A 24,869-nucleotide genomic window follows, 5' to 3' on the forward strand; every position below is an offset into this window, starting at 1 on the left:
ACGAATAAAGAAATCTTAGTCCGCGAATATAGGAATTGGATCGCATTTATTCAATCCGCGAATAGTGAAAACGCGAATGAAGGAAGCGCGAATAAGGAGCTTCTACTGTATATATAAAGATATGTAGCTGTTAGTTCTATGATTTCCATTACGCAAAAATGTCTAATGAGAAACCAGTAATTTCTAAACTTACTGCACTACATTATATGAATTTATGCTCCAATCAACTGCCTTATATTATTTAAACACTTTTGCACAAAACATTAATTAGACATGATATTAACGGGTGAAAGGCTAATAATATAATTGATCTAAGAGACATTTTTATGTGATGTAGTTATGTACAAATTTGGAGTCAGCAATTTTTTCTCCATCAAATGATTTATAATATAATACTCAATAAATTGATACTTAGATCAATTAGCCTTTTAACCGTTGATATAAAAAAATGTATCAGTCATAAGTCAGTTAACTACAAGATTGGAATTCTTTATGATCAAGTCTTTTTGAGCCAAACTTGGACATAAATGGTTTATAAAAGAATGAAAGCAAACTAGTAATTACTATCTACCTTTTAGACATAGTATAATGACTATGCTATAGATACTAACGTAGGGAAGTTTATGGTGGAACAAGATTGAGATTTTTATACTTTTCTCATCAAATACTACCATATGTTGACTTATGAAAAGGATCAATGATCTTTGAAATGTTATTGTACAAATAATGTAGTCCCTATGAAGTTGTAAAGAAATAATCTAACAACACTCCCATACAATAACAATCAGTTCGTTAGACATTAGTCTGTAAAATGGACTCGTTACACTTTAAATATCATTCATATTTACCAACTGTCGCTTTGCTTCTAAATATAAATAAAACCTCACTGTCTTCCTTTAAATACGTTTGCACCCGCACAAAATAATCAAAGGCGTAAAAAAATAAAGCTTCGCACTGATAGACCACCCCGAAGATGACATCAATCAATAACAAAAGAAATAGCGCGAGCGGTGTTATAATATTAACAATCGTTTGCTCACCCATACTGCAGTTTATATGTTTGTTGTAACGACCCGTACTGGAGCACTTTTTGATATAATTCCGTGTAAATAATTAACAATCTACCCACGCTAACAAAATATTCATCGAACCCACGCCGATCTGTGTTGCTCGTTTAAAAAAAAAATTAGGGCGAAACATTTAATACAAATTCTGTTGAATTTTAATTAATTAATTTACCTTTGCTGTTAAAAATATTAGATTTTTTTAAAATTTTATTTAGATTGGACAACTTGTATTGATTTTAACTGATAACCGATATAATTCTTATAAACATTTTAAGTTAAACATAATTCGAATGTTAGGTACATAGATAAACATAATAAATTTTATAAATTAATTAGTTTTAATAAGATATATATTTTTAAAACTTTATTATTATTTTAGATGTTTTATTGTTTACTTTTCACTAACTTTATAGCTGGCTTCAATATCCGATAATTGAAGAATAATGAATACCGGTGTTGCAAGCCTAATAATTCAATTATGTCGTTCCGTACTACGCATTTAAAAGACTGACTCGAAATGTGTAAAACAGATCAACAAAGCCGTGAAACGCATACGACTAATGATTGTAACAATGACACGGATATACGTTTACGAAAAGGAACGGAGCGTAGTGTAGAAACCGAAAACGTCAGTGACGTCATTGCTATGTCTTTTTGTCCTTGTAAATAAAACTTGAATTTTTAAATTTACGCTCGCAAAGCTGTCGCTGAATAAAATTTACAGTGTTCATTGATCGGCATATCAGGTAAAAATATGTTTGCATTATAAGGAATGCACGTTTCATTGTTTATTTACAAATTAAAATGCTGAACTAAATTATTATTAAAAAGCCTTATTTATGTAATTACTGCCGCGAATTGTCTTAGATACTCTTAAATCGGAGTGCAATGTATTTTAAGTTTTTGCCTGTTCTCATTGGGAGTCTTTTTTGTTATTTTCGTGACCTTCAGTGTAGGGGAAGGTCATAGTGGTGTTTATATAATTTTGCGATGTTTTGTGTGGTCACTAGTTAGTGGCGTGTTCGCGTTCATAGCTTACTTTATATTGGTAAACAAGGGCAGGACCCTTGTTTATTATTATATTCAAAAAACCCAGTCCACCCTCTCGCTCGCTCACTATTTTTAGAGACATAATTTGGAAGTGGACTTTAGTATTGAAGTGGGCGCTTGTTGCTCTCCAGATGTAATATTTAAACAGCACACAGTACAAATTATCACATTATAAACAGTTAAGCAATAAGTCAAGCTTTGTGTCGTGTGTTTTGGCCTAGTGAAGGCGAGTCCGGTGATCCAATATCCCATCGCTGTGTATTATTTTCAATACAAAACTGCTTGCAATTATAGATCCCTTGCTATCTAATATTCTTGCATCCAAACAAAACAAACATAAGATCTACGTATGTACTTTACCTATATATCCTACTTTGCCTAGGAAAGTGCTTCGAATTTTATCCTTTTAATTAAACAACGTACCACCATAATTTACGTAAGTACCTACTTATTATTAACAACAGAAAAAAACACCTAATCGGCTATTTTTATGTGTAAAACGTTTCGTATTTTGTGTTCATCAAACACATTAACCAACTTACCTACTGATAAATACTTACCTACATAAAAACAAAAGAACTAACTACTCAGCACTCGATTGTCACACAAAATAATTAGGTACTTAGTAGATATTTTGACGCAGTCTTCATAATCTAGTCCAATGGGTAGGTACCTAGAATACAGCTACCTGTATTCTAAAATATACTTTAAATTTAAACTTAGATATATAGGTACAACAAATAACTTAAAAACAACCAGGGAAACTTTAGCAATATTCATCACGTACCGAAAATGGACGAGATCTCGCGATTATAAATAAACGCGAGATCTCACTTGAGCTCCAAATTCGTGAGATTTGCATTCTCTAAAAATAAAATAAAACGAATAAAAAAAATCTTTTTTTCAGCGCGTAATTAGTTACGAAACCAAACGACAGAAATCCCTTGTCCCTCAAGTTTTCTGCAAATTCTGCTAGACATCAGCATCTCATCTCCTCAATCCTACGGTATTCTCACCATCATAGGTGAACAAGTCCCAAAATCGTAGATCAAATTCGCCAACCGTCATTCTTTGACTGTCTAAACAAGACATTAATTTGAAATGTATATAATGTTTGTAATGTATATAATGTTTGTAATGTAACTAACTATTTATTTGTCCTAATACACCTATTTGCGTACATACTTAAATAGGTTATATTGAATGAGCATTGAGCACGGTGCTGGTGTAAGTATGATACTCGTACCTATAGCTACTATCAATAAAAACCACAGTCCCGTCGCGTGATTTAGCCGACAGTGCATTTATTAATACGCGCTTGAGAACAGGACGAGCGCCTACCTATTGTTTAAAACGTGCAGACGTGCATGTTGTGAACCTTGTTCATATTTTCTTGTTGTTTGTCTAGTCTAGTTTAGTATCTGATGCAACAATATTACTCCTGCTTATCAATATTATATGCGTTTTTATGCAATCATAAAATTGTAAAACACAAATAACAACCCAACGTTCCAGTTAGCACGGTGAGCCCTGAAGACGTAGAGGTCATTGTAGATCAAATAAATCAGTGTGTTACATAGGAGCAGTTATATGTAAATGTTAGCAATTTTCGTAACAATTCGCGCCTTGTGTACGAGGCGGAAGGCGACTATTGACGCCAATTGTCGCATGCAATTTATTACTATTGCATATTGTAGCTGCCTATCACAATCAATCCGTGCATCTTCCGAGCGTGGACAACTGTAACCTTCCCACCGTAATATTAAATAAATATCGCCAGCCTTCCATCCATCTTTGTTTTCTTTGTTATGTGCGACCTCTGTTGTAAAATCTCGTCGCTGCGTTAAGTCATTAACATGTAAACAAAGACATTTGACAAACGTACGTTATAAGAAAATGAGTTTATAGTGCACCTTCCTACCAAAGAACGAATTTATATGAATTTAAGCGAGTTATCTGTTTCTTTTGAATTTCTAACTTCTTATATCCGCAGCATTAAATTAAAAAAAAAGACAAGATAGGATCTCCATTCTCAGGTCAATATTTTGGCTCGCAGCCAATTTGTAAGTACGTACAGTGTTCATGTGAATATTTTAAAGTTGCCGTTTAAACAATAACAATATTTCATTATCATTCTGCCGGTTTGCTATAATAAGTTATCAATACAAAGGCACAATGACTCTCGTTCAAAGTAACTGCGTAAATAGGGAAATATCCAGACTATTTGGAAGTAAACATAAATCTACGCGTAAGCAATAAAACCTTTAAGATATTGATATCAATAACTTCAAATTCTATGTCATGTCCAAACACTTATGGGCCGGCCAATTTGGAATTGGAGTTTAGATTATTTAGACTTGCAAAAATAAGTTGGAAGATAGAAGAATCTCTCTCTGCAAGTGTGCAATCCAGGAAGCTGTAAGGAATACCTTCCTCCATAAAAATTGCAGGTAGTTATTACTTCCGTTGGAATTAAAATGTATGGTAATAATATTAATTTTCCAAGTCTTGTACCTATTGAAGATGAGTGACTAAACTCATCTTCTTTCTACATTGTACTTATGTTGGAGCTTAGGTACAACAATCCAAGTACAATAGTACAAGGATCTAAAAAGTTAATTTAAGAGACGTTCGGGGAGTAAAAATATTTGTGTCCATTGATTTGCACCAATCACGACGATGAAGTGACCATCAGTGTCAAGTCCATAATATGTTTTATAATACGTTATTTTACTAAAATGCCATGCGTTATCACGCGTACTATTAATAATTGCCTTCATGTATCTTGGTCTCCTTTGTGAGATGGAGATGTGCGTGAAAGAGCAATGATTATTTAGTCACCTATTAACTTATCACTAGTTAAATAATGGAAATAAACATTTCCATCGTTTTAGAAAAAAAAAATGAATAAACCATTTATATTAAACATCTGTAAGTACACAATAATATTGAAAAGTACACATAATATCCTACATCCAATAAACTGAATAATGAACATATCTTTTTTTTTAATTTACAATTATTGTACATATTTGTAACAAAGATAAACAGAAGTTGGTTAAAATATAAAAAGTATAGTTATGTACGATATGTATTAGTAAAGTATAGTTATATGCATTACCTACATAGGAAATCCAACTTTTGGTTAGAGGATATAGTTAAATTTAAACTACGCGTAGAGAGTATAAAATACCTACCTACTTACCTACTAGTAGACTAGGAGAGGCACGCATCATGAGAGACAGCGATTTAGTTAAACTTACGTACTATATGGCACACACATTACGTTACGTCCTTTTCTATTTGTGCGTCAGACAGACATCGGGATTAGTGTAGGTAACTAAATGTCAACGGGGAACAAAATCCGGTCGATTGAAATATATTATGACGTTTAGAGTCAGATCAATAGATTAACAGATAACCAGCGCGTGCAAGATAATACAAAAAAATCTTCCTTTGTTACAACACGAGTATAATGACAAGTTCTTTTTATTGTGTTTTGTATCAACAGATACTTTTTAAACATATCTAGATATAAAGGATGTCTGTGTTCTGCCATTCCGGAATAAATTTCCTTGTTTACACTTTTCATTGTTGCTTTAAATGACTCTTTTGCTACTGTTTTTGTTATCTCTTGTATCGATTTGTTTACAAAAAGATAGTGACTTTTCCTAACTTCAGATCTGTAGTCGTCCTCGGGTCGGGCGGACGTAGCGCGATAATTACTACTTGTGTGTTGAGTAATAAATATTATTTGAAAACGTGCTTTTTCGGGTGGGTATATACAATCTTAAGTGCCTAATACTTCGGTTCGAGTAAAAATTTTAACAAATTTGATTGACGTGGCACTGTTGTCCGCTCCTAATTAAATGTAAGTATGTTCAGAATTTTAACAAGTTTTTTTATTTGTTTACAGATATCAAAATGAGTAAACTGTGCAGACAAGTGTCCATCGAGTCCCCCGGGCCGACACTTAGGGAATGTGTGTTCAGTTTTGACGTACCTGTACCTGACGTTCCTATGTACGGCGCAAGGATTCGAGTGGTGTACGCCGGAGCCTGCTACAGAGCGAACAAGACTCGCTCTGCGTCAGTCTGCAGTACTTCCTCCATATCTTCCATAGGCAGCCTCTCCGGAGAAATGGAGAACTTCGGTATCCATACGCATGCCACTCCTGCTCATATCGGTCTGAGAGACGGCGCTCTATTTCCCGGTTACGAAGTAGCAGGTGTGGTAGATGTCATTGGTAAAGCTGCGGAAAGATTGGACGGAATCAAAGAAGGGTCGAGGATTGTTTTGTATCCTTACGAAGGTGTACCCAATGGGTACGCGGAGTACATTGTCGTACCAGATTTTAAATGTTTAGTACCTATACCTGATCAGTTGCCCTTGAGCGTAGCTGCCATGCTTCCCACTGGTGCTTTATTAGCCACAAACACGGTGGCTACGGCTGGAGAGTATTTGAAGAAGGTATTGGATGGGCCAACGAAAAAGGAGAACACGACGGTGTTGATTGTTGGCACTGGAGGGCTGGCGTTGTGGGCGCTGCGCATCGCCACACATTACTTTAAACATGCGTCGTATAACAATCGCATCAGGATATGCGTGGCTACCCTCAAAGACGAAGGATTTATTTTGGCGAAGGAATGTGAAGAGTAAGTATTACTCTCTTATTTACTTTATTTTATCAGCCACTTCTCTTGTCACATCGTGGATCTTTGTTACGACATTTAAATATTTATATCAGTAGGTAATTTTACACAAGATTGCTAAAGACAAGTTTACGTTCGATTTGCAGTGATAGAATTTGTCATTGAACAATGAAGATTGCTATAGTGTAGAGCGAATTGAGTAGTTTAGAAGGTACATATTTAAGAAGAATAATGAATAAATATTTACGATGAAAAGAATAAGTTCGAAACTCTTTCCTTCCACCTACCGAAGCACAGAATAAGTACTAACCAAGAGAAGAAAACATACTCGTAATAATACCTATTATAGTTGTAGTTGGTTTGTATAAGGCGAGGCACGATATATTTTCGCACGGTAACTAGTGTCAAAGATGTCTGACCACTTAAGGATGAGCGGAAAGAATAATCTCGATGCAAACTGCATTGTCAGTGCACAATAGGTGGATCGGCTGAGCCAGATTGGTTTTATTAGATAATTAGCTTGTGGTCCGATCACAGTCGCGAACTCCCTATTCAATACTTAACTCGCTAAACTAAAATATCTTAAGCTTTGCCTTCACTGCGTTGCGAACCGATGGCTATAAATATTGTAATCCATGGAATACATGTACAATTGTACATACCTATATACAAGTTCAAAGTTTTCGAAACCTGCTGAATAACGTAGTTTTCACTCTGTGACGATTACTTCTATCCTTCTTAAACAGATACAAGTAGTATCGCTGTTTTATCCACTCGCTAATTTATAGAATGTCGTAGGTACACTAAACTGCTAAGCTGTGTAATAACTATACATAACAATACCCTTAAGAAATCAACGGATGTCTATAAATTATGGTTATTCTTTATGCAGAGTAAAAGTAGTGCAGTGGAACGAAGACGCGTATGAAAAGCAGCTCATAGAGAGGACTACGGATGCGTGTGGTGGACCCGTGGATGTGGTACTCAACTTCGGTACCACTTCAAGATCACTCCATAGATCTTTGCAGTGTCTCGCACTGGTAGGTCTTAGTATTTCCATAGCAAAACCTTTTCCAATGTACTTTGCTATTATAATTGTTTCGCTATCTAAGAAAATGTGTCGTGAAGTTGTTTATTGACTTTCAGCAACTGATACTATTTTACAAAATAGCAGTTATCGTTATCGTGATCACATAAGCTACCTAAAGTAAATAATAGTACAGGTGCTATCAGTGAGTTTAGCATCCTACATGTTATTACGAACCTGCAACAATAATGACGGCTGTCTGAAAGGATTGCAATATTTTACTAATATGATTGTATTCCTTTAGGGTGGTGTGGTTCTAGTGACTGAAGATGTAGGAGAAAAGCTTTTGCCCAAGTTCGCAAAAAAAGCTGAGGAGATGAACGTGCACATAGAAATCGTCCCCAACGGATCTATAGAACAGCTCAAAGAACTGGTGGCTCTGGTGGCTAGGGGAGAAGTGAGTATGAAAGCTATAATAGCTATATCTATGTTACGATTTTCCTCTATTTTGTTTGGCGGCTCTGGTCAGTTTGTAGTTCTGTAAGTTTGTAGTCTGTTGGACAGGTTTGAAAGAACGGTACAAAAAAGAAAGTTAGTGACTTGCCAGTTACAGATTAACCGAAAATCTTCAGGGAGTTTAGCTTAGTAATCTTTGCTTGTTTCACATATAGCAAGCTGAAAGCTTCAGCAAGTTTCTGCCTAGCAGAAAATATTTAATGTTCGCATATGATGTGCGATAATCCTTTCACATTTGCAATTGTGAACAGTGGCTTATACACTGCATTGATTGATTCACAAGGGGGCGATTCGGTGATTCTGTCCCTCAATGCAAGGTTCAATTTAGACCAATTTATCCAATTGCAGTGTTAGCTACCGATCACGATATATTCCACTGTCCACGGTGCATGTAGTCAGTGCAGCCGCTTCAGTGTTTCCATGCAGATCTCTCTCTGCTCCGTCTCCTCGTAAACCATTGGAGAAATATTTTATGTGAGTTTTTTTTATAACTCTTGTGTCCTGTTTCTTTAATTTTCCTTTTTTATTTTAACTTCTTTACTGGACCTACATGTATTTTTCTTTGCTTATTTCTATTGTTGTCTGTTTTTATGTTTGTTGGTTCGTACATTGCGGTTTTTTTTTTATTTACAGAAATACAGTTCTGTTAGTTTGGCTATGATTTGATTTCGATGTCTGCATAAAACATATGTACGTAGATTATTATGTGTTGCTTAGTAAATGATTTACAAGAATTTATTGACTGTGTTGATTGAGCAATGCAACTTATTCTCAATTCACGTCTATTACCGTACCATTTTCTTATTTTTAAGGTACCTAAGGAATTACATTAGCGAATATTTACGTCTAATTGATTCGATTGTTTTCTTAAAAGTATATACATAAAAATTATAATATCTCTGCCGCGACATTAAATATTAAATCCTCTTTATAAGTAAGAAGAAAATACCTAGGTATAAAAAGCACTGCCATTTTTATATATTTAAATAAAATTCGCCGAAATGTACGTAACTGCATTAAATCCCAACTGGATGACTAAATTTCATAATTCAAATAATCGGGGAATAACTCGTAGACTAAGGGTACAAAATAATTGTTCCATTAAATTCTTAAAGTGTTGTTTATAAAACAATGTAGTATTGATTGATATAGCAATGTATACTGATTTTATCTTCAATTCTTGACCCAGCTTTGAAATGATGAAACAAAATACAATTACTATTTTTAAAGCAACATTCCAGTTCAGCTCTGGTTATTTGTAGAAGGCATAGGCAGAAGAGCATTAATATACGTTTCCTTACTTTTGTTAGTGATTGCATTATGATGTGGGAAAACTAGGACTTATACCTATTTTTTAAGTGATGAACCACTACAACATATGGCACAGGTACTTAACTTAAGAAAACTGAGGCGCTAATATTGCAGTCTACTAAAGTATTTCCTGAAAAAATGTTGTAATAAGTATTTAGATTGCCATCGGACAAGGATTGCAAGAATTAATTCCTTAGTATCGTTTACAACTAATTTTTTTATAAGTTATAGTTCTGCGCTTGTACTTGAGAGTTGTGAGCGTCCGCCACTCAACTACTACCCCGCGTCAAATTTTTAAAGAGAGTTCTTTAGATTTTTATACAAAAAACTAACGGACCCGACAGACGTTGTCCTGTCTACACGTCTTTAATTTGAAAATTTGTCGGGTCCAATGTAAAACATTCCAAAATCAACAACTACTAATAAATTAAAAATTAATTAAAAAAACATTGTCCAGCGGACAAAATTGTGAATCTAAACCATTCTCAGATCCCCTTGAACACACACAAAAAAATTCATCAAAATCGGTACAGTCGTTTAAGAGAAGTTCAGTGACATACACACTTACAGAAGAATTATATATATAAAGATTCGACATTTGTTTTATATATTTTTCCTTTTGAACTTTTACATTTTCTTTTTAACTTTTATTTTTAGGTTTTTTATGAAACAAGCCGGTAATCGAGCAGACGTATTACCTGATGGTAAGCAATCGCCGCCGCCCATGGACACTTGAAACACCAGAGGCGTTACAAGTGCGTTGCCGGCTTTTTGGGAGTTAGGAATTTAAGGGTTATTGTTCGGGAATCGGAGATGGGGAAGATTGGGAAGGGGGAATTGGGCCTCCGGTAACCTCACTCACACAACGAAACAACGCAAGCGTTGTTTCACTTCGGTTTTCTGTGAGGCCGTGGTATCACTCCGGTCGAGCCGGCCCATTCGTGCTGAAGCATGGCTCTCCCACACTTACTACACACACTAGGTAAATATATTCTGAAAGTTTGAGCATTTGCGTGGCCTACTCAAATGTTCTTTTGGTGGTATTGTTCATACAGCAACAGCCGTCAGCTGAGCTAATTGTAATCTGATACATGTGTGTTGCCATCTGAACAGGTCCGCTCAAAGTGTTGTGGTTCTTTCCTCAAAAGACCACTACAGAATCAACTTGCACGGTTCTCTGACATCTTTAATTGAGTTAGTTTGGACTTTAAAAGAGACTATGACCTCTGAGTTTCTCAGAGTTGTCCAATAGGAAATGCCGGCCTCATTTAGTTATTTAAGAGATTGACATGTAAAAGAGTTACATTGTAACCTATTTGCAAAAATAAATATCATTTATAATCATTTATCATTCATGGTAAACACCCTAAAAACAGCACACCGCTTCCCCTACTACATAAACATACATGTATACGACTCTGAATAACAAGCGTGTCATTGTATGTAAAATTTTGTATGTAAATAGAACGGGTCCCCTTCTTCCTTCAAGTTAGGTATAAGGAAAACTGAATTTTACAGTATCCTGTTATCATCCCAGTGGATGTGGTTAAATCTCAATGATGCCGTGACGTCATGTCGTCAGTTAGGACTCGAGGCCAGTTGCGCCTCGCAACACAAACGGTCAAGTTCGAAACCGGCATACAATTGCCGGTCAAGGATTTAGTCTCGAATTGGGTACATAATTGAAATTAACAATGGAATTTACATAGTGTGTGCGTAGTCTTATACCTTTAAATAATTCGCGCATGTGTACACTTACAATGAAAATGAATTACTTACTATACCCTAATAGGTCGCCCAGACACCCACCTGTTATAGCGTCAAACTATCTAGTATTTCTCAAGTGCTATGTTTAGGGTTGCTAGATTTCCGTAATTTGTAAATTAGTAATAAACTACTCAGTTTTCGTGTGTTTCTAACGTTTTTTTAAGAATAAATATGCCATTTGACCCTATAACATAAAATTGATAGAAAGTCTCGTTTTCGACATTTCCATAAAAGTGTTGAAAGAACACGTCTGGTTGTAGCTATCTGGTTTTTAGGAAGGCCCTAGTCTAATATCGATTTTTGTTTGAAAATTTAAAATGGAAATGTTGTGTACAGATCGAGCCGCCACCGCACTCGGTGTTCCCAGCGGAAGAGGCGCAGGAGGTCGTCAGGAAGCTCTGCAACTCCGAGATTACAGGGAGGGCGATCCTCAAGTTCCATAACATTGACTAATCACCCACGACTACTGTCGAGACATTGAGACACTTTATTTATTCGCTTAGATTAGACGGTACGGAGTAGCACATATAGTTTAGATCTGGAGATCAAACGCTGAGAGAGTCGGAGTCACTCCTGCCCTGCTGGCGGGCGGGAAGTACCCTCGCCCTACTTTGGGCTGATCACCGGCCTAACTAACCATTTCTTCAGTAGCACATCAATCGCGTGAAGCTGGATCATCTGCACCCCAACAGCTAGAAGGTGACGGCGGCAGTGGACTCACTGACTGCTGATTTTTTCATTAGAATTAAGTTTACGCTATCATTATCCAATTAATCAATATTCGTTATCACTGTATATCTTCTAGTTATAGCTAAAACCAAAGTAATAAGAGTTGTATATTATTGTCGGTCTGATTTTTACCTAACTTTTTCCAGTTTCCACACATTTCGCGAAAGTTACTCTTACTCTTAAATTTTAAGACAGTTGGCAACTGTCTTTTTGGTATGTCTATATGGATGTTGGTGTGAAATTACTGGAAACCCACGAGGGACGCAGGATTTTGAAGAAATTCATCCTTAGCTTCATGCGAATTCTATTTTTCCTTACAATTATATACGCAAAGCGAATAACTCTCCGACCCCTAGCATTTACTGCTAGCGTTTACGTCGGTATAAAATTGATCTTTCTTAACTGCTAAGCGGGCCTCCATTTATCAGACTGTCAATACTTTACATTTTGCCTGAAAATCCAGAAAACATATTTTTGATATTATTATTCTTTACTACGCAAATCAAATATGAGTTTCAAAAACCTTTTGTCTAAAATTTGGAAGATAATTGTTAAGCGTATCAGCAGTGTCATTTAATTTCTAAATCAAGGTAATTCCGCCTGATGGCTGTCATGTGTAAAGCTTGTTCGGCTGTAGCACTGAGCCTTGCATGGTGGCTATCAATTGCAGTCACTCAGGACCCAGTCAGCGGCACCACTGAAGTTTACTCTTTTTTGGAAATAGTTATTATATTACCAAACGACGTCGAGCCTTTAGTTTAGAACTTTCTGGAAACTACGCGAACTACGTACTATTTTGCTAATTTTACTTTTAGAATAGCTCTCGTATACTCTTGGAATTTTATCGCCCAAAGCGGCCAAGTCTTTACTGTAAGTAATTTATCTATAAGGGAAATGTCTTTATTTAAACGTATATCAAATTATAAATTATAAATCTTGCGGCGCTAGGAACGGACACTTAAAGAATAAAAATATTTAATATATTATTTTGTATTTGCAGGAAATTTGTAAGATTCAATTTATATCCTGCGTAATATACAAAATCGTTGAGAGCTAAAAACAACTGAAATAAGTTCTGAGTGAAGTGTAATTCATGGATATATGTGATGAATATCTGCATTCATATATCTATGACAATATGTATGTGGTGGTTATCGAATTTTATCTAACAGTGGAGTGCTTAGCCTAGGAGATACTATTCGAATAGGCTTTTGGTCAGATTCACGGAGATATATTGTTGTTCATTTTATACCTCACCGACGATGACGCACGCAGATATTATAATGCGCTGCACCACTGTCAAAAAGCCGTACGTCAACGTCGATTTAGACAAAGATTAATTCGGTGCTCTACTCTCGACACAACAGCGAGCAGATATTATAATGTATTTGAAATGCAAAACATTGAAATCGATAAAAGTCAGAAATTTTATTTGCACTGATGGTTCATGTTATAGTGATGAAGGCGCGTATTCGGATCAGGCGCAAGTCACCAAAGATTTACATAACGATACAAGTTCCGCGATCCTTATTCTATCGGATCCATTTGGGGCGCGGAACCCACGCAGCTCTTCTTGTCTTACTACGATTGTTTCGAGGCTTGTTTTCTCAAGTTCAAATGGGCGCTAGAACACAAAAATCTATTTTGGCCGCCCTACACGTTTTAATAACTGCCTATCTGTCTTGGGGCATGATTTGCCAAAACGCATTGACCCCATAATGGATGGCTGTGCACTGCTAAATACGTGATGTGCACCCCCTAAGTAGTGCCGCATTACATGTAGAGACATTTCATTCTGTCCTATCTCACAAAAATAACATTAGTCTGAACGTTGGATCTCAAATCGGCTTTCAATATCTCTAATAATATTTTCTGGTGATTATCGCTGTTCAGGGTATTATCTATACACTAATAGTAGATCCTAAGTAATTATTGAGTAGTTAAGTAATTGTAGTTTTTCGCAACTTCGTATATAGCATAGCAGAAAAGAATTTTGTCATTTGCTTATTTCGGTTTTATACTGTCTTTAACATAAATATCATTTGCCTTTTAGCCTTTTTTTTTCCTTCCGTACGCATTAAATCAATTAACGTATCATTTTTTTATAAGTAGGAATTAGTTAGTCGGTACGTTTAGCTTTTAATTTTCGCCATTTGTCTTGCCTTTTTAGTTAGATTTTTTTTTGTATAATTTATTAATGACATAGAATTTTTCAGTGTCAAATTAATTATGTAATGCAGTGATAGCAACTCTTTTATATGTTTGGTTTCACACCACCAACCAAAACCAAACAGAGCTGATGTTGACAAATTTACCGTGATTAATAAATATTTAGGTCATATACTACGCGACAAGAGCCGGGAGCGTGTCAATAGAGTCATAAATATATTTATTATATTATCATTTATTTATTAACCTTACTTCTTAATTACATTTTTAAATATTTAATTAGAAAAAAAAAGACATTTAAAAATATTAATACCAGTAACGGTATATATCCAAGCTACCGGCGGTCAGGGCTCAAGAGCGAGGAATTTCCGAACAATACTCGCCGTATCCAGAAGTACTGCCTTCTGCATCAGGCTCTTGATCCAACCGTCTATCGTTAGCCTACTTAGGTGTTGGTCGAGGCTTTTGCCTATGAGGCCATTGGCAGATACGACTATCGGCACAATGATTGCTGAATCGACATTGATATTTTTTAAAAGAAAAAAAGTACAAAATATAAAATGTCTAAAAAAAGTGTTGCTACAATTGGCATCAATTGTTACCATGACAAAAATATACTGTTAAATGATTGTGGCTGGTAGCATTTGATGGACAAGATCAGTGAGATATTTAACTGATTGGGCACGATACACGGGGCCAATTGATCGATTGACGACAAGCTTTATAGTAATTATAATATACATTCGTTATTTAGTATCCATCGATTTCGTACGTTAAGACAAAACGATAAAGTAGATTTAGATTTTGGTGTAGATTAAAATTGATAATTAAGTTTTAATTTATAAATAGTAAAAAAAAACAAAAAAGAAACATAAAAAACTAGTTTTAAATAGGTATAGTGCAAAATAGCTTAGTATTAATCATAGATATGTAGTAGGTAATTACCGTTTGTTTGCAAAAGTTGAGCATTCGCAACATACATAAGGCCGTATTTTTTAAATACATCTTTCATTTTTCATTGTGTTTTAAACGTCTGAGAAAGGTATTTTCACCTCTGTAGTCTCACAAATTGTTCCAAAACCCAAGTCGGTTATATTTTTGTATATGTTACGGTAAATCTGATTAATTGAAAATTATTAATAATAACTACATGTTGTGGTTAATGTGAATAAACGATCGAAATTTATTACTTTGAATAGTAATTCACGACACATATTGGTGAAAGTAATAAAATAAATATAAACCCAATGTTTTCTGACCAGCAGGTATTTATTTATAATATTAAATACAGTCTTACAATTATATTAATTAGAGATCACACAAACAAAGTCACTTGTACTTGCTTTAAAACGAAAGGACAACAAATTCAATTATCACTACTAAGTCAAAATATCAATAAAAACCGAAAATAGTGATTAATTTATCACTTTGACCTCAAGATTCGGTAATTATAATTATTAATAATAATTACCGAATTATTTTAATAATTATTAATAATCTTCAATTATTCACTCTTACCGTAACATATACAAAAAGGATATGAAAATAAAAAATATACAAGAAGGATGTAATCATTGATTGGCTACTCAATACTTTGGTCCAACGTATTCTTCTAAAATTCTAAAATTAATTTAGATTCAAGTAGTGGTTTTGATCCTAATTATACAATGTATGACTGGCCAGTGTGTTTGTGTTATATTTCTAGTTATGAATGCCCGTACTCTGCTTTGGACAATTAAAATGATAGAAATAGTATAGAGTCGTGCCCGAATTCCTTATAATCATTATTTTTTGTCGTTTGGCCCTACTGGTGGTCGTAGTGTGACAGTCTGACAATGTGGCAAAGCCACCTGCGACGGTTATTCTCGTGATCGACCCCTAGGTCAGTATGAGTTCAAGTTAGGCGCTCGGCTTCGCGTGCTTGCTAAAGCACTGAAGGATATTTTTTTTCTCGTTTATTATTTGAAGAGTGGTAGTCGAGGATCATAAAAACTTTCCGCCTAGTTCTTGATAATTTACTTTAAGGGAAGCATCAAATATCGGGCATAATTCCGTTCTATTTGTAAGATATATGTGACGCTGGGCGAATAGAATCCGAGATCTAGTGCTCGGTAAAATCGCGATAAATCTACTTAATTGTGTGTTTGAATGTGTCCATTGCAAGAGTAATATTTAGTAAGGTCACAAACTAATATAAGTTATTCTTAGACTCATTCATCCGTTCACTCCTCTCCGACATATTTAAAATAAAATTGATAACATTAATATTTTATTTCATTGTATTTCATGCGGTTAACATAGCTAGGTACTAAATAAAATATTCGTAAATAGCATTCTTACTTCATCATCATAACAGGCATAAGATGTCCACTGCTGTACATCGGCCTCCCCTAATGACTTCCGGATAAGTTGGAAGCCACCTGCCTCCAGCGGCTCCCTGCGCCCGCCATCAGGCCGTCTGTCCACTCTGTGGGCGGACGTCCTACGCTGCGCTTGCCAGTACGCGGTCTCCACTCGAGAGTCTTTCTGCTCCAGCGACCACAATGTCGGCAACTTGTTATTTTGTTATTTTGCGGATCTCCTCATGTTTAATCGGTTTCGCAAAGAAACTCCGAGCATAACCCTTTTATAGCGCGCTGAGCGACTTTGAGCTTCTTTATAAGACCCACAGTGAGGGACCACGTGTCAGTTCCACATGTCATCGCCTTTCATCTTGAGGCACAGAGGTGTTTTGAACTAGAAGATGTTGCGTAGTTTCCCGAACGCTGCCCATCGACGATTGACCTTCTCGCAATTGGACCTATCCTGCTGGATCACCTTTCGAGGATAGAGCTCCCAACTGATATCGGGTAGGCCGTAACATGGGCGTTCGACATGACATTCGTCTTGTCCCTGTTCATTCGGAGCCCTACTTGTTGAGAAACTGTACAGAGGTCATCGAGCATCGTGCTCAGATTGTATCTACCACGATCTGATTGATCTGACTCGCCGTTGATGTTGTTGCCAGACCCTTTCCATTCCAAAAGTTTGAAGGTATCTTCCAATGCAGTGTGAACAGCTTTAGAGATATGCCATGTCCTTGCCTTACACCCCGCTGCAGAAGAATATCCCTGGTGTTCCGGTTCTGTACTCGGGCTGACATAGTAGCATTTTTGTATCAGCACTTCAAAACCTTGATGTACTGATAGCTAATATCGCATCGCTGGAGAGACCTTAACACTGCCCAAGTATCTGTCGAATCAAAGGCCTTCTCATAGTCCACAAACACTAAGTATAGTGGCAAGTTATATTCCTCGTTCTTCTGTATCTCCTGCCGCAGCGTATGGATGGTCAATTATCGAAGCTAGGTGCGAGACGATTTGTGATGACCCTCGAAAGCAGCTTGTAGACATAGCTCAGAAGTAAAATAGGTCTGTAATTCTTCAGTAATATGTTACCGTCTTGAAGAAACACACCACCACACCTCTGTCCCATGCTTCTGGCGTAACTCCTTCGAATATGACGGGAGTTAAAAGGCCTCTGGAGGACTCGGCGGACCGCGTTCCGCCCGCGCTCAGAAGTACGGGATACCTTCCTTGGTTTCGCTCTATGGCTTCTATTATCTCGTCCACTGACTCGCAGTTCTGCAGGTTTTCCAAGCGATTTGAGAGCTCTCGTGGCAACCGATATGTGCATTTGAAGGTCGGAGCGTCGATTTCATCAGACGGGATCTTTCCAACTATACATTGATATTCAATGTGCCTCTGACCAGTCGGTGATCGCTACGTTGTGAATCACGGAGACATCATTGTATATCTGCCGCTTTGTGGTCATAATGAAGTGGATCTCATTTTTCGGGGAACCATCCCGGCTCATTCATTTTTGGGTACAGATGAAATATAATAGTTATCCTTTTTCATATATTTTTTCTAGCTAGAAACCATAATAATAGTGTTGCAAGTATCGAAAATACTTCAATAATATTGATCAGTTTTCGCCGACATAAATGATCTCTAATTAGTCATTTTTCATCCTAAAAAATCTGTTGTATGCTGTTTAATTTCATTTGTTTACATAATTTAATTATTATAAGTAAGAATGGCTGGGCTATTCAAATATAATGTAAAGTGGGTGTGTGCAATAGATTTACGAGAAAATCGAATCGAAGCAAAAAGGTTTTGTGTACAATGCATTGGTTAAATTCGTTTTCGGGTGAAAACAATCGCGTTATTTGGATGGGCCCTAATAATTTTAAATTTAGGTATGGATAGTTTACGCCACTTACCTCATTATTATAAGTAGGTACTCATTCATACGTGATCAGAAATCTGCGTCAATGAAAAGTCGATAATACACGACAACACGCTAAGTTTAGCATCGTTATCAAGTGCGAAATGTGATATTGTTGTTTAGAAAGCTACGCTATGTATCGCGTGGGAGTGTCTCTAAATAGTTGTGAGTTTGACCTATGGTTTTGTATTATTGGTGCCACGAAATAAAATGATTGATATATTGGCGCAAATCGGAAGTACCGTAGTTTTAGTGAACCCGCAGATTTCAAACTAATCGATCAACTAAAGTGTGTTGCTATCCCATACCACCATTCCGGAGCTGCGGAATGCCTAGCGGGTTTACCGTGGCTCCGGCTCGAAAAGCAGGAGTAGGAACGGGGTGGTTTTTAGTCAGTAAGAGTCTGTCTGACACTTTCGCTTTGCCCAAGGCGGGAGAAGAAAATGGATAATTTACTCCTCTTAAAAAATCCCATACTAACATTAATTCTCTTACCTGCACTTGAAACTGAGCGATTCGAGTTTGCAGTTTGCGTGAACAGTCGAACGCTGCGAAAATATATTTTTAAGTATAGAGTAGGTAATTACTCTTAACAGCGATACTCATTTTTCCATTGGTTGCTTCTCTAGTTTCCTTCCGTTTCCCCTCAATTTAAACTGTGTAACATCGAATATTATAAAGTCGTCAAGCGACTTCATTTAACATCTAAAAAAACATTAAATAAAGAATCGACATGAGCGATCCTTTTGTATGAAGTTTCGAAACAGACGTTTGGAGAGTTAGCACGTAACGATTAGTGTGTAAACAAATAGTAACTTTAGTTATCCATTTATTATAATTTAGTTCGATTGCTATTCATTTACGGAGTGTTTGTCAACATATCGACCAACAAAACTAAATAGTTATAGACGACTAAGTGGACAGAGGTCACTTGTGTCCTGCCAAACACAAAGATTAAATTCTTCAAAATATTTGGATTTTAATAAACTATGTCGATTAAAAGTGTCCGAATTAGTTATACATCGTAAATGAATATCGAGTTTATAGCGATAGTTTCAATGTACATTTATCTAATATTACGAGTATAGTGGAGGGGAAGTTGTATACTCGATAGCGTTAGTGGCATAGGTTAAGATTGTTTGCATGTCTCCTTCACGCACCGACAGAGATAAACTCGCAAACATAGATTCAATGTCATAAGATGATGTTGCAAATAGGTTTAGATAACGTTCATAAATAGTAGATCTTAAACTCGTAAACACTGATTTCTTTAAACATTTAATAGTTTTTATAGATCTGAGTAAATTGTAAAATTCTATTCGTGTATCGATGTAGGTAATTTTTTTACGATCTGATAGTTTCTTTATGGATAAAAATTTAAATTCCACATTAAATACTTTTAGTTTACAACAAAAAAATGTAGTTTCATAAATTCAAAAACTTCAGTAGTAACGTAAACTCCGTTGGTCTCTATATAAGTTACTAGCTACTTCTGCGCGGTTTCACCCGCTCTGCTTGGCTCCTCTTCCTCGATAAATGCGCTATCCAACACAACAATAATTATTCAAATCGGACCAGTATGCCCTGATTAGCGCGTTCAAACAAACAAACAAACAAACTCTTCAGCTTTATAATATTAGTATAGATTAGGTAAGCAAAACCAATTTAGATTCATGATTTTATAGTTCTAATTATAGCATACATTAGTTTTAAGAAGTATGTAAATATATTTGTCTCGTGATGAGCACTGCGGCAGCATTTTTTTAAATAAAACAAAACAAGTAGAGTAGTGTTTTCTTCTTCGTAGCATTATTTTGGCTGGACGCCATCTTCATTACTGATGTCTTTCATGCTTGGCTCGATCTTGAGCATTCTTTGCCATTTCTTGGCTCTCGGGTCGTCGACACATTAATACTGTCAGATCACAGTCACATTCAGAGAAGAGCGATACATACTCAAACATCAGGCCGGTCTGAACATACACATATTTTGTTGGTACGTCGTCGTCAGCGTCTTCACAAATATTTCAATCAAATTTCTTATTCCAGCAAGTGTAGTCGGTAAAGAGTTGAGGTTCCTGGAAACATCCTTTTTCGTCGTTGAAGCATCATACCAACAGTTACATTACGTATTAAGGCGGGTCCAGACATGTATCATTTGCCCGATCCGATCACCGTATCCGTATCGTCGACGCGTATCATGATCGCATATGTGGACGGGGAATGATACGCGTATCATGATACGCGATCTCGATACGCTGTTATGATACGGCCCGTCCCATGTCATGTCGGTTTTTGTCCGATCATCAAAGGTGATACAGATACGGACGTGGGTCAGTCTGGACGCGTCATTAGGTCTCTCATCAAAGCTCTTCCTCCAAGTCTGTATCTGTTTCTAAATAATTCCGTTTGCCACCATCGTCTCTGTTTTGGTTTTAAAGTTAGAATATTGTGAATGACAATAAAACAGGCACATGAAATTGCTAAATTCTCGTACACTTCAACCAACTGCGACGACATGTTTGATCGAGAGCAGAAACTGAACTAAGCAATTTGATACGCGATCATGACTATTGTGAAGATACGGATACGGAGCAAATCGGAGGCGTCCAAAACTTGATACGGGGCTTGATACAAACGCAGATACGGATACGGTGATCGGATACGATGATCGGATCGGGCACATGATACAAGTCTGGACCCGCCTTTAAATATTTTACCAATGCCCATACTAGACATGCCAACAGTATTATAATGAAATATTCATATTTAGTATAGGCAGAGGCCTAAGATGCGGTGATAAAGTTACCATCTATGTAGAAATTCATGTTCTAACCTTAGGACATTGAATGTGGAATAGTACTCCAAATAGCGCTCTTGTTGGCTGTGACTAAACCAGGATGTGACTTACCAAGTAAAAGATTTTACGTTTCAGAAGTGTGTAATTTAATTGTGCTTTCAAATAATCGACATTATTTCTATATAATAATCTAATTATTAAAAATTGTGATTAAATACTATCAGGTAAAATATTAAAAAATAACTGAAACTCTGCAAATACATAATGTGTTACCTATTTGCATCCTGCTCAACGTTCACCAACAAGCGTAGTTTAAAAATATTTGCTCCTTTTCGCGGGCTGTTAACATGTACATAAGAGATAACTATTATATCTTCTAAATTATAACAATATCAGCAGATTTTCGACGGTAGTGCATTCGCTGACCAAAGAAATTGTTTGTTCACTTTTGTATAGGTACTTTTACGAAACTCGATCAAATTCCTTAAATTTGACGATAAGTGGAAATTCCACAGGAACTTCTATGAAGTCTGACATTATATTTTGTATACGACATCTTTTTTAACTAATTAATTTTATGAATAACCACGGAAGCTTATTAGATGAATAAAAATCGTAAAAATATAAGATCTCGAGTAATGTTTGTACAAAAAGTTCGCGAGAAGGCGACGTATTTACCGAAGCCAACAGCTATAGGTTTATCTACCCTTATGTAAGTTTAATCAAATTAAGGTTACTTGAGGAATTGAGAAATATACGCCAAAGTTTTTAAAATGTATATTAGTAAATAAATACAGTTCGTAATTTTGCCAACCCAAATATAATTATCTGTCCGTGATAGCCAGAGACCTCTATTAATATTTTCCTCGTACTGCAGTAGTAGTTAAAATCTGTGTACATTATATTCTTGTATGGAATAAATATAACTAGTTTTTATGTAGTAGCAATATATAACTATAACTAACTTGTAATCCAATTATTTGTATCTTGTAACCACGTCATATATTGCAATTGTTTTTTTTTTAATATCTAGTTATAGATAATATTGTATACAAAGTATGTTTGCATAAATACGTAGCTTTATTTAATTATTAAGAACATGTAACCGAGTTGTTTATCGCATAATATTATGATTATTCTGTAGGACATGAAACACACGATCACACAAACTGACATCACAACTATCTATCGTGTTAATTATTAGAATGCATAATAAACATAGTGATTAAGATAAACTATATATTAATTATAAATGACTTTAACGTAACCACGGAGTTAATTGGCACAAATATATAGTGATATGTTAGTATATTTATATTATTGGCTAAAGTCTTTGAAGACGTGTTATTTTTCGAAAAATGTATTATTATTTTTATCGAATATTGTTCAAAATTATCGCTTCTAGTCAAAATTTTACTGATTTCAGAATTGGTTTGTAGATAAACATGTACAAGGTATATATTATAATTATTCATAATATATTTGTATCGTAGTAAGTTTGTATAAGGTTATTCGTAAGTTGACAAATGTATGCCTGTATTGTAACGATATCTTTATGAAATAAAGTATAATTACGTTTATTAAATTCTTGTTTTAATTTAACTGCTTCAATGAGACTGATCTTCTGAGAGTATTGAGAATATGTAAGTGCAGTTTGGGCTATCTAAAGAAGAATTTTGTAGCTATCAGCATGAAAGTAAGGGTCAATTCACACGTACCACAACCACACCACGTCGCAGCGACATAATGTGGTCAAGCTGTGGTTACGTGTGAATAGTGCCGCAGCGGCTTTTTGCAGTTGCGTTGTGGTACCGACAAAATGTCGATGTGGTTGCGTTGTGGTACCGACAAAATGTCGATGTGGTTGCGTTGTCGCTGTTGTTGCGACGTGGTAACCACACGTGGTCATGTGCAGTTATACTCCAACTTTAGTAGAGGTAACACGGCTTGATTGAACGTAGTCATGGAGGAAAGATTGTTGTTGCTATCCTTGTTATGGCTTTTATTAATCGGTGCAGTCGCCGCGTGGCGGCGTTGCCGCCGCGATGTGTATTACACAGGTGGTCGATGACAACGTCTAAATGTGGTACGTGTAAATTGTAATCATCATCATCATCATCATCATCATCAGCCGAGAGACGTCCACTGCTGAACAAAGGCCTTCACTTGGTCCTCCACGTAGAACGATAAGGCGCCACCTGCATCCACTGGCTCCCCATTGTAATATTGTAAATTACAAATTGTAAATAAATAAATAAATTGTAAATAATATTACAATTGGTAAATTGTAATATTCATTTTCAATCTATACTATATACTATATTACTATATATACTATAATAGAGTTTGTTTGATTGTTTGTTTGTTTGTTTGTTTGAACGCGCTAATCTCCGGAACTACTGGTCCGATTTGAATAATTCTTTTTGTGTTGGATAGTCCATTTATCGAGGAAGGCTATAGGCTATAAAACATCACGCTATAACTATTAGGAGCGAAGAAATAAAGGAAAGTGTGGACAAAACGGGGGAAATTATTAATTCTTGAGGGCTTCCGTTGCGTGCGCTGCGAAAATGGTTCAAGATACGAAAATTATATGTATGAAAGAATTATTCCTCTTAAAATGATCTAAAAAAGTCCGCGACAGTATATGTCTATCTTTTAGGATTAACTTACTAGAATCGTTTTTATGGTAATCAAACTGGGTCGAAATTAATGCATTATTTGTTAAGAGTTGTATTAACGAAAAAATATTAATCTTTATCGAAATAAATGTGTTGTTCATTAAGAGTATATAATTGTGAACAAAATTGTCTTTGACATCACTAAACTTCAATAAACATCTTAGAAGATATTACAATTTTAAAATAACTCCGATATAAAATTCACCCGCGCCGCATGATGTGCGAAACACGACGCTGCCAGAAGGAGAGGCATTGTTTGCGAACGACGCGGAGCCTGGTGTAACTATACTCAAAAAAATTATAGTCTTACTAACGAAGTAAAACATTTTTTGATCATTGACCATCGAAAGCGTTTGTTTACAGCGTAAAATGGCAAAAAAGCGGTTTACCACACGCCCACATTTTATTGTGGCTGTCTAACAAAGTACAACCAGATTCTACGTATAGTGCAATAATATCGGCTGAAACATTTGACAAACAAAAAAATCCAGGGTATAAAATAAAAATATGGTCCGGATTTCATAACCTTGCGTCACCATGTATGAAAGAAAACATTTGTTCTAGAAAGTACTCTTTCTTTTTTTTTTTGAGGGGGGAAAATCATCCGTTGGCTACTCCTGCCTTGGGTGAAGCGAGAAGGAGTGTAAAAATCACCCCGTTCTGATTTGAGCCGGGGCCCCGGTAATCTTTTACGTTGTCTGTTAGACTATTGGGTCCCATCTGTAGTGGCCTGGCTCTTTGAGGCGCGCACAGAACGCGACGCACGGTACGCACGGGTCTGGTTTTGATCGGGCGACGAGCTACTCTTACTCGCCGTCCGCAGACCCGCGCT

At 36.0% G+C, this 24,869-nt stretch overlaps 2 protein-coding genes across 12 annotated transcripts in view; one reads left to right on the top strand and one right to left on the bottom strand.

The window, feature by feature from the left end:
* The window catches only part of LOC118271992 (longitudinals lacking protein, isoforms H/M/V), a 39,823-nt gene extending 38,633 nt beyond the window's left edge, over positions 1-1,190 (bottom strand). For 8 of the 9 annotated variants that reach the window (XM_035588758.2, XM_035588477.2, XM_035588689.2 and 5 more), the window contains exon 1: positions 1,041-1,190. The gene's annotated coding sequence lies outside the window, so the exon portion shown is untranslated. The other variant, XM_035588398.2, reaches the window with a different exon arrangement.
* Positions 1,191-1,645: 455 nt separating this feature from the next.
* Positions 1,646-12,237, top strand: LOC118265177 (uncharacterized). Of its 3 annotated transcripts, none has more exons than XM_035577946.2 (5): positions 1,646-1,813; positions 6,034-6,772; positions 7,662-7,809; positions 8,101-8,253; positions 11,727-12,237. In XM_035577946.2, the coding sequence occupies exons 2-5, from the start codon at positions 6,042-6,044 to the stop codon at positions 11,841-11,843; spliced, it is 1,149 nt and encodes a 382-aa protein (XP_035433839.2). In that variant the 5' UTR covers positions 1,646-1,813; positions 6,034-6,041; the 3' UTR covers positions 11,844-12,237. The 3 variants fall into 3 exon arrangements, with proteins under 3 accessions (XP_035433839.2, XP_050560053.1, XP_050560051.1); XM_050704096.1 differs by lacking the exon at positions 1,646-1,813 and adding an exon at positions 2,065-2,553; XM_050704094.1 differs by lacking the exon at positions 1,646-1,813 and adding an exon at positions 5,760-5,891.
* Positions 12,238-24,869: the final 12,632 nt, after the last annotated feature.

The sequence above is a fragment of the Spodoptera frugiperda genome, chromosome 25 (genome assembly GCF_023101765.2).
Source record: "Spodoptera frugiperda isolate SF20-4 chromosome 25, AGI-APGP_CSIRO_Sfru_2.0, whole genome shotgun sequence".
Lineage (NCBI taxonomy): Eukaryota > Metazoa > Arthropoda > Insecta > Lepidoptera > Noctuidae > Spodoptera > Spodoptera frugiperda.

What these genes read in the sequence shown, in the direction of transcription:
- LOC118265177 (XM_035577946.2), top strand. Translation starts at nt 6,042, where the DNA reads ATGAGTAAACTGTGCAGACAAGTGTCCATCGAGTCCCCCGGGCCGACA. An exon ending in TTGGCGAAGGAATGTGAAGA is followed by an intron (nt 6,773 to 7,661) that starts GTAAGTATTACT and finishes TTCTTTATGCAG; the next exon opens with AGTAAAAGTAGTGCAGTGGA. An exon ending in CTTTGCAGTGTCTCGCACTG is followed by an intron (nt 7,810 to 8,100) that starts GTAGGTCTTAGT and finishes GTATTCCTTTAG; the next exon opens with GGTGGTGTGGTTCTAGTGAC.